Here is a 10380-nt window from a genome sequence, read left to right as displayed (position 1 = left end):
TGCACGAAACCAGATTCATCCCCTAGTTTGCCACCCTTAGAATGGTGGAATATTTTCGTACGTAGATCTCATAGACTTAGTATATAGGTAACTATGTACTAAATCTATGGTAGTTCTAAATACAAATTATTACATATTATGATAAACGTAAAGAGCCTCATATGCAGATGATTTCTCGTCGACAATCATACGATTGTCCGATCCGTCGCTACTCCCTTGGCCTTAAAGTTAATCGATAACGACACTATCGATTCGTCGTTTCGATCAGTCTGTAACGATGGATCGTGAAGACAAATCATTCCATATGGGAGCTTTAATAATCACTAGACACGGAAATATGTGTTCATGTGCTTTCGGAAATCCGAAGATTGCCAAGAGATATTTAAAACATAGTTGTACTGCGTGCTATTTATACTGACCAAATTATTGAATGATCAGAAAGTTAAGTGAACATTATTATTAAATGTAGTCAGGAAATTTAAATTGTATTGCGATGATCCAAATGTTGAAATGAATTGCCAGATGTTACTAATGTTGAACAATGGGTGAAATCTTTTTGAATGAATTATCAATTTAGAAGGAGAAGAGGATCTATAAGAATTAATATTAGATTGTTGTACCAACTTGTTTAGAATACAAAATGATAATATTATATGGCTTTCTCTATGGAATACGCAGCGGTGAATGTAAATTGATAAACAGACTAAAATAAAGTCGGAACTGATTGGAATAAGTTGTAAATATCTTGAACTCAATAGCTTTAAAAAATAAATGTTTCCTAATATATTATTTATGTCATTTTATTTTTTTAATTTACCTAATTTTGGTGAAAGCCAGTGACATGAATTGGGAATGGCAATTTGATATCATGTACTCTTAAGGAATATTTTTAAAAAGGAAGAGAAATAACAATTTTTCTTCTTTTTTTTCTAAACGATCATTGACGATTTCTGTAGTCCAGTGGCTTGCACACCGATTTTCATAGTGTTGCCATCTCTGAGGTCTCGGGTACGATCCCCGGCCGGGACAATGTAGAAAAACTAACTTTTCTATAATGTCTCGGGTCTGATTGTTTGTGGTACCGCCGTTGTTTCCGATTTCCATAACACAAGTACTTTTGTTACTTACTTTGGGACCAATGCAACGTATGTAATGTAAATTTTTTTTAATGACATCTTGTTATGGCGCCAAAACTTTTCTAACGAGATAGAAGTACCTATTGAAAACAAGAAATTAAACATATTAAAATAAAAAATCGAAAATTCCTCGTGTCGATTGGAAATTCCATCACCCAAAACACATTCAATGTACATTATGCGTATGGATGATGAAAATGCTCGACGTTGATGTTTATAAAGTGTAGTTTCTATTAATCCACTTGTGAAACGAATGAATCATCTATGGATTGAATTATGATACTACAGGCGCCTCAGATAAACTACTGCTGTATGAAAATTCTTTACGTTCACACGACGCTTAAAAGATTACCTATTTTTCCTGTTGTATATTAAAAATTAAAGTTAGATTTTTTGCATATACTTAAAACGCAATACGAATAATTTAACTCAATTACCGGTCGATGTATCATAACTAGCGTTTCGTTTAGGCAGTCGGTCAAACGTGCGCCGCGAAAATAAATCACGTTCGGAGAACAATGCTCTACAGAGATGTGAGGGGTGCGCACCCCAGCTGCGTACCGCGATCGATTATGGACCGCCTCTCCACGCTGCCGTCGCTGCACTGTCTGTCAACCCGGCTCCAAATTCAAACGTCCGTCAATGCCGTTCTGTTTTAAAAGTTATTATTTTATTATTTTAATTAGGGCCAGTGTTATGTATTAAATATTTTAAAAAATGGAGGGGCGTAGGTCTTGGGATGGTGTGCCGTTGGGCGAATCTCATTCCCCTCCACAGTCAGTGCCGGGAAGAAGAACCCCGCTGGGGGCTGTTGGTCTTGGAGGCTTTTACATGCAAGGAGGACAGCCCCCACCACCCCAGCACTGTTACCCAACTGATGAAAATCAACCTGAGCCTGGGACCAGTTATGCTCAAAGGTTAGTACCATTGTCAAAACACAGTGAACCTGGTCTGTTTATAATTTGAAATCGTTGTTTTGATTTGAACGTCTGTGTACATTAGCCAAATGCCAAAATAAACGTCGTTGTCTGCCTCTTGTCGGTACGAAGATATCAATAGTTATACCCGTGAAAACATTTCCATTATGGAATCGTACCTATTTCGCTATTTGTTTTTAGTTCGGGCGTTTTTTTTTTGACACAAAAGCACATTCACACAATATACGCTTAATATGGAAGAAAAACTCTTTAACTCATCTAATTACAAGAAGAAAATTTTGTCAAGTGCCGCGCCCAGGGATATCGCGTCTGAGAGGCTGGCAATGTGACACCACCCTTGGGTGTCTAAACTTATTTTTTGGAGAAGTAGTTGTTAGTCTTTAAATCTCCTCAGGTAGGAGTTTGATCTGTTACCATTACAGTTTCAGAGTTTCTTATTGTCTAAGGTTAGCGTTTGAGCCGTAATTCTCTGTTTTTATCTCCCGATAATCTGAAACAGCGCATGCGATTTAGAACTTCAACTGAGTAGATCAAAAATTTAATGAAAGCATGGAAAATAATTATTAATCGTGAAGTTATCTAATCACTTCGATGTCACATTTGATAGAGCCCTAAATAAATAAAATGCTTAAATAATTCAGATACATAATAACCTACTTACGTGCTTTGAAATAGATTTTTACTACATGTACGGACAACGGCACTTCTCCCTTTGCAAATATGTTGCAAATTTAACTATGCCGCATGCTAAGACGTAAAAAATACAACATTATGAAAGTAAATTTAGCTAAAAAGATTGTTAATAGCCGGAAATTTCTTAACATGGCGTTTCTATCATTAGAAAAAACAACATATGTTCCATGAATTCTGAAAATACTCATTTTATGTTTCCCATGGAAAAGGGCGAAACAGATGACGAAAGGAAAAAACCTAAATTGTAAATTTATCAAAGTTTTGGAACACAGAACTTTACTTTTAAATTCAGGTTAATTAAAAATTACAATGGACACAATACGCGCTAAAATAATATCAATATCTATCCGCACACATGTCCAAGAGTAGCATGCAGTTGTGAACATCTGTGCACAATGGGATAAACTCCATCCATATACAATGGCATAAACTCCCTCCAGTGTGCAAGTGGACAAACTCCCTCCCTTGCACAAGTACATGTTTTGTTCCCGGGCGACCATCATTTTCAATTACCATTTTTACCATAGAGTCATGACGACTAGACAAAATTGTCTACGTACTTTTTAAAATACTTAGATGTCGAGTATACTATACAAGTAAGGTAATTAACTGATTTGATAATGTCGTTGTTGTTCTAATGAGAAACTTCTTTGATTTCATGCAATAGAATTCAACAAAAACCGTTTTTCAGAATATAGGTTGTGTTAATAATAATAATAACGCACACACTCAACATAGCCCCGCACTAGGGAAACATGGACACACACATAGATAACCACAAATTACACCCAAACTCACGAGATAAATAAATGCAGGCCACACAAATATTTATCCTGGCCCGGAAATCGAACCTGGGACCTCTGCGTGGCAGTCCGGCATTGTAACCATTCGGCCGCGGAGGCAGTTCGTGGCTTTTATAGTTAATGCCTTTTATACATGAAATTGTATAAAATAAAATACCTACTGCATTTGCATCCTCTTACTTTAAAGAATATAATACATGACAAAAGCTTATATGTAAATGATTATCACTAGTATCAGGTTTCTTACCACGGTATGACTTCTTTTTATTTTCCCGATATTTCCGAACGGTTGCACGCTCCATGGTCACGGGTTGACAATGTCGACAGAGTCAACCCGTGACCATGGAGCGTGCAACCGTTCCGAAATATCGGGAAAATAAAAAGAAGTCATACCGTGGTAAGAAACCTGATACTGGTGATAATCATTTAGTGAATAACCACGAAAGTCTTAAAATCTATATAGCTTATAGGTATTTTTACTAGTTTTTACTACTTTATTTTTATTATTGTGGTTTTTCAGTCTCATCTGCACATTCATACATTCATCTCACCTGCGTGACTAGTATCTTCTCACTCCTAGACACTTAGTTAATTACTATGAAGCAAATTTGTCACCTTATTGTTTTCAGTTTAAATTTTTTAAATTACTAATAAAACTTTTGTATTAAGTGTTAAGTAAAAAAGTATATTAATTAAATTATTAATTAAGTAAATTATCAACAAATCATGAACAGTAAATCTTTCTTGTTACCTTACAATGATGTATCAATATAAGTAGAAATACAATCTGGTACGGAACTTTGTAATAACTTATTTAACTCTTATCAAAAGTATTTTAACTGTTATCCGTTCTGCTGTCTATATAATAAATTAACAAATAAGTAAAAGCCCTCTACGTACCAATCCAAATTATAGAAATTACTTGTGTTTAAATAATGGCCTTTCTAGCCAATTCATAAGCAATGTCACCCTTGTCCCCCGTTTGGACGGTCGGACGTATAAACCAATCCATTGTGGGTTTGAAGAATTATAGCACTTGTTCCGCTACCCGTTCATTGTTCTCGTAAAGCATTGATTTAGTAGGCCTTTACGATGTTATTGTCGTTTATAGTAGACTGATTTAGTTTACTTTAACTACGTAAAGTGACGATACTATCCCTAAAATATTTGCGAGATTACGTTCTTTTTAAATTTGACTCTTATTAAACAAATTGCCGCTACTTCTTCTTGATGTTGAGTTTATATTGATTCAATATAAAATGATCAATGTGAATCTCCAAATGTTCTCAGTACGTTGTTGATACTTTTCTGTGGAGAAGAAGTAGGTGACAACTACGCCGACACTTGGACATCGCACTGTACTCGAGTCTGTGTGTTTGGTACTGTCGTTGTTTCCGATTTCCATAACACAAGTGCTTTAGTTGCTTACGTTGGGGTCAGAGTAACACATTGATGTATTATATATGTATTGATGGTTATATACATTGCAGCCTATTCAAAAAAATGCACGTTGTTATTTTCCAAGAAAAGTGACACAAAACAAAATAGTCCCTTTTTTACTGTTTCACACAATATTTTGAATGTTTTTGTGTTCAAAATGAAATGTGGCAATCATATAACAACGTTAGTCTACGAATCGTCGGCTTTATGCGCCATATACGTCTTAATTTTTGAAATCTGCGTCTAGAAGAATTCGTTTTTGAGATAGGTCACTGTTCTAAAAAGCCATTGGTATATAACTTGAATAGATAACTAAACAATATTTTAAATCATTTCAGACCCATCGGCGAGGGCAAGGGGAAACAAAAGATGAGGCAAGGGAAAACCGTACGACTGAATATAAATGCAAGAGAACGAAGAAGAATGCATGATTTGGTTAGTGGAAGTTATTCGCATAGCCTTATGATATGTCTTAAGTTATTAATTAAAGCTATTTCGTTCGAACAACACCACAACCATAGAAAGTTCGTTCCGGGAAGTACTGCTCTTATTACCTTACCTATTTCTGCCGCAAACAGTAATGTGTGCATTACATGGGTGCTGGTGAAATCACAGACACATGGGACTTGTCAATTTATCGTCTTAGAGTATGACGGGCGCAGTGGCAGTGAACTTTAGATCTATTCGCGATTTAAAGCTCTTTTATTTAATAGGCATATCGCTTACCACCAAGCACACAGCTTGTTCGTCCCATTGCTTGATAAAAAAAGTTATTTAGTGCTGAAATCTCAAATCACTTTATACAATGCGATGCAATACCGACACGAAGTATTTTCGAGAATTGTCACACAATATAATGGTTTTCCAAAAACTGTCGCGTCGAGTGACTGGAGATGCAATTACGAGAGACGGTTTGTTAAATGCGTGACAAATCAAGGTTAAATAAAATATTTTTTTTTTATTTATTTATATTTCTTACTAAGCAACTGACATTAGGTACTTTTTTTTTAAATAAGTACAAAAGTGAAAATTGGAAATAAAAAAGATATGACAGAGAAATGACGTCGATATATTTTTTGAAGATGGAAAAATCGGAAATTCGAGTATTCAGTTTCTCATCAGTAATCAGAACATCAAAACTTGTCGAATTATGATATTGACACATCCCCCATATTCACCAGATTTAACCCCACTTAAAAAAAAGGAGGAGGTTCTCAATTCGACATAATTTTTTGAATGTATGTTATGCGATAACTCATTTATGAACCGATTTTGAGAATTCTTTTTTTGTTGGTATGAAGCTAAGAGTGGCAAACTAGGTGATGTACCCGGTTCGCGTTCTTTCCGTTAACCAATTTCTATAAAACTTGACAAATAGATGTAATTCCACGAACTTTTGAGGTCGGTTTTTTTCTACTCTGTACTAAGGTTATTTTTACCTATTTGCATCAAACGAGGAAGTGATAACTGAAATAGAGGCTTTTATAGACTAATATTTTTTGATGGGTTGAAGAAATTGATCGCTTGTCAAGGAGTTAAAAGTAGATTCAGTAGAAAGATAAACCATAATTTAAAAAAAATATTCTCAAAGTAACTGACTTATATTGTTGTATTTATCGATTTTCAGAACGACGCGTTGGATGATCTGAGATCTGTTATTCCGTACGCACACTCGCCATCCGTCCGCAAACTGTCCAAAATTGCAACTCTGCTGCTTGCCAAGAACTACATTCTTATGCAAGCCAGCGCTCTTGAGGAATTGCGAAGGTACGAATAAAAAAATACGGAACTTATTTTGCAAGTATGGGTTTAATTTCCACATCATATTCGACAAATATCGTAATTAGCTGTGAGACTTTTTTAATATTGATGTGGATATAAATATATGTATGTAGGTACTAGGTACAGTCCATGTCCTCAGATACCTGACCCTCTAACCGAACATTTGGTTCTGAATAGATAAGTATTAAACAAACTTAACCTTTAATGGCTCACAGCCATAAAATTCGTGATATTACTTCCGATTGCATTATTAGTGTTAAGACGTTTTAAGACACTAAACTTCTTAAGGCAACTTCATATTTAATATATGCTTACTTAAATACACAATACAAAGATCATGGCCTATTAATCTGACCCAGTTAATGGACGTTTTCGTAAAAAACTACATTACTTTTAAATTATACACTTAAACCATTATTATTTTACGTAAAAAAATTAAAATAACAGTGCAATAAAGATTTTATATTAAACATACTTTTATTTGTATGAAAGTCTGACAATGACCTGGTTAAGATTTACTAGGTTATTGTCAGACTTTCTTACAAAATAAATATCATATCATTATACTCGTGCGCTATCCCTACGCGGTCAGTTGTAGTAGGAATAGCACTGAAATAGATCTCTGGGTGATAAACAATAAATACAAAACATACAAATATTTTGCACTAACATACATTTTTATATAAAAATATTTTTTTTTTATTCTATAATTCCCAGTACCCACAACAAAGCGATACAAACCATTGTAAGGTACACATAGTTTTGTATAAATCTAGCCATATGTTATTTCTATACGCCGCACTATGGGGAGATTGAGCCATTGTCGTGTCATAAATCTATAACTTCCAAGTGTTGAAAGATAATTACGTGATTTTTTTTTTTGGACATTCTTGAATATATGTGCTTTTAATTAATATTCATTTTGTGGGTTTTAACATATTTTTAACAACGTAACTTTTTTAACCTTTTTTAAACTTAACGTTTTTAAGAATGAAAAAGAAATCAAAAGCAATTACAAAGGCTATATTACAAAATTGAAGACTGTGTGTTAGATAAAGATGTGTGGAAAAACGACATGAGTCGCACAGATTCACGCTGTATATGCCATCCAACCACGCACTATTTTGGCTTAAGAATTGTTCTTTTTTCTACCAGATTTGGTGAACCGTTGAAGAAATTGAGAAATTAGATCTTTTTTTAATATTTGCGACAATTTTTGCAATATTTGACTTCGAATACCGATTATCGCGTATATAATTTGTGATAGCGACAACATAATTCATATCACTTTCAATTAACACGAGACATAAGTCGCGTCTGGTGCAAAAAAATTCACTCACTGCAGAAAGATATTAAGTAATACCCTTTCAGTAACAACAATAACACATAAAAAAGTGTAATTTTTATTTATATATAAGCAAAGGTGCTATTTATACATAATATTGATGTGAAGCGTGCGTGTGAAATGGTTTGATATAAACAGCCTACCACTATGCGCGGTTTTCGATAATTTTATCATAGTAAATTGTATATGTGAACAAAAATACGATGAGAAATTCTATATATGTTACCTAAATAATAACCACATTGTATAAAATATAATATAAAAGCCATATCAACAAACGAAAATGACTTCGTTAGCGTATGTTACGCAAGAAAACCGCAAGGTTTTTTTTATTCTAATATAAATTTGTTAGTTTGCCTATGAAACAACACTATTTATAGAGCACCGCCAAATTTCGGCAACAGTCAAAACTCTAGAATTGAATATTAAAGATAAGCAAAATTAGCATATAACGAGATGTACATAGCTGATGGGTATATTTACGAAAGCAGATTATATACATGTGCTTCAGAAAATAGTGCTTATTTTCAGCGTTCCAAAATGGTATAACACTTGTATTATTACTATTGCTATGTCACTATAATTTCATATTGAACAAATCACAAATTTAAATTATTTTAAACATTTTTTCATTCCGCATATTTGGCTGCTCTATGCCATGATATAGTAACAGACAGAAGTTTAAATGATGTATATTTGTATAGATTAATCTCTTAGCTTTAATTTGAGGTACAATACATCTAGCTCCGCAGACTTTTGGGAAAACCATTTATGGCATGGCTCTCTTAGGCGGTTCCCCATAGTGCGCCGCCGGTGGTTATAGTTTTTATACTTTGGTAAGCCATGATCTTGGAACCAAAATATCGGCTAGGGAGTCAAGTATCTTAGGGCGTCGACTGTACATAAAAAATCGATAAAATGAACAGACAGGACATAATTGGTGTTTTCCAAACTTCCAGTTCTAACATTTAAAAGTAGATAAGCTTGTTTCAATTGGAGCATATACAATTGATTTCTATAGCAATGAGCAATAACTACGTATATAATAAGTTACCTACTTTGTGGTACCCATAGAATACGAGGCTATTATTATGATATTTTTTTATAAAATAAATATTGTCGATCAAAACTAATCTTCAATTCTAAATATCGTAAACCAACTTCTACACAACCTAAAAATGTCTTCGAATAAATCTCGTCGCCAAAAGTGGTATCTGCTAACTTCAGACAGAGAAATTCGTTTTGTTTTTCATGTATTATATGCCATTAGATTCAAGTTCCTCAAATATTAGAGATAGTTGAAACACAACTTAACTATAATTTTTCAAATTTTTACTGAAGCATCGGAAAGTTTCTGCACATGCTCAAAACAGAACCCAAAAAAATCTTAATAATTCCTTATTTTAAATGTACAATACATTTATTATTTTTGCTTAAATATAGCAAATGTTTTAAATTTAATCTGCCTTCTCTATTGGCAGTAGGATTCAGAAAATTACGCTTTGTAATATATTTTTATTTATTGTCTAAAAAAGATATTTTCAGTTTAAGATTAATGCATTTTCAGGTTAGTAGCCTATCTCCAAGGCACAGCTACAGCAGCAGGCATAGTCCCGCCACCAGGGTTCGATCTGTCCGGATTCCCGGCAGCAGCCAAGCTCCTCCAGCCCCCCGCACCGGGTCCCCCGGCTCCACCCCCCGAGCCGCCTTCTTGAGATCCACAGGTCAAACTTGAACCGTATTCACCGACAAACTTGAACTGTCTTTAAATTTGCAATAGTTTAGGTTAGAATTATAATATTATTATTATATTGTAGCAATTCATATTTAATGTCAGTAAAGGCAAATAATTTTACAGTAAACAAGAAGAAAGAACTCCTGTAGGGCTAGCACGATACGACGCGACTTACGCGAGAGCGACATAAAGCGCGAGATACGGCTACTCTCGCAGAGATGTCGCGCTTCATGTCGCTCTCGCGCAAGTCGCGCTTTTTCGTGCTATGTCATAAAACTTTATTTGTTCAATTGGTTCTTCAATTTATAGGTTCAATCCGAAAACACCAAGTGAATAAAATAATAAATAGGAACCAGTTGGATCATTAAGTGATAAAATTGATTTAAACTAAGTTTCTCTTTCTACCATTTACGCAAATACATAAGTAATTATTGGCTCATTAGAAATATAAGTAGATAAGTCTATTTGCTAGAATTAAATTTATTTATTTGTAAATATATTTGTCACG

At 34.2% G+C, this 10380-nt stretch overlaps 1 protein-coding gene across 1 annotated transcript; it reads left to right on the top strand.

Annotated features, from left to right (window-relative positions):
• The first annotated feature begins 1719 nt into the window (after window positions 1-1719).
• LOC113236839 (class E basic helix-loop-helix protein 22) lies at window positions 1720-10026 on the top strand. Its single transcript, XM_026473042.1, has 4 exons — window positions 1720-2053; window positions 5349-5445; window positions 6638-6777; window positions 9705-10026. Exons 1-4 carry the CDS (start codon window positions 1854-1856, stop codon window positions 9850-9852), a joined length of 585 nt encoding a protein of 194 aa, XP_026328827.1. The 5' UTR covers window positions 1720-1853; the 3' UTR covers window positions 9853-10026.
• The last annotated feature ends 354 nt before the right edge of the window (window positions 10027-10380 follow it).

The sequence above is a fragment of the Hyposmocoma kahamanoa genome, unplaced genomic scaffold (assembly GCF_003589595.1).
Source record: "Hyposmocoma kahamanoa isolate Upper Pololo Valley unplaced genomic scaffold, ASM358959v1 102, whole genome shotgun sequence".
Lineage (NCBI taxonomy): Eukaryota > Metazoa > Arthropoda > Insecta > Lepidoptera > Cosmopterigidae > Hyposmocoma > Hyposmocoma kahamanoa.
The sequence above is the reverse complement of the archived record's forward strand: the minus strand, read 5'-3'. Positions and strand labels throughout refer to the sequence as shown.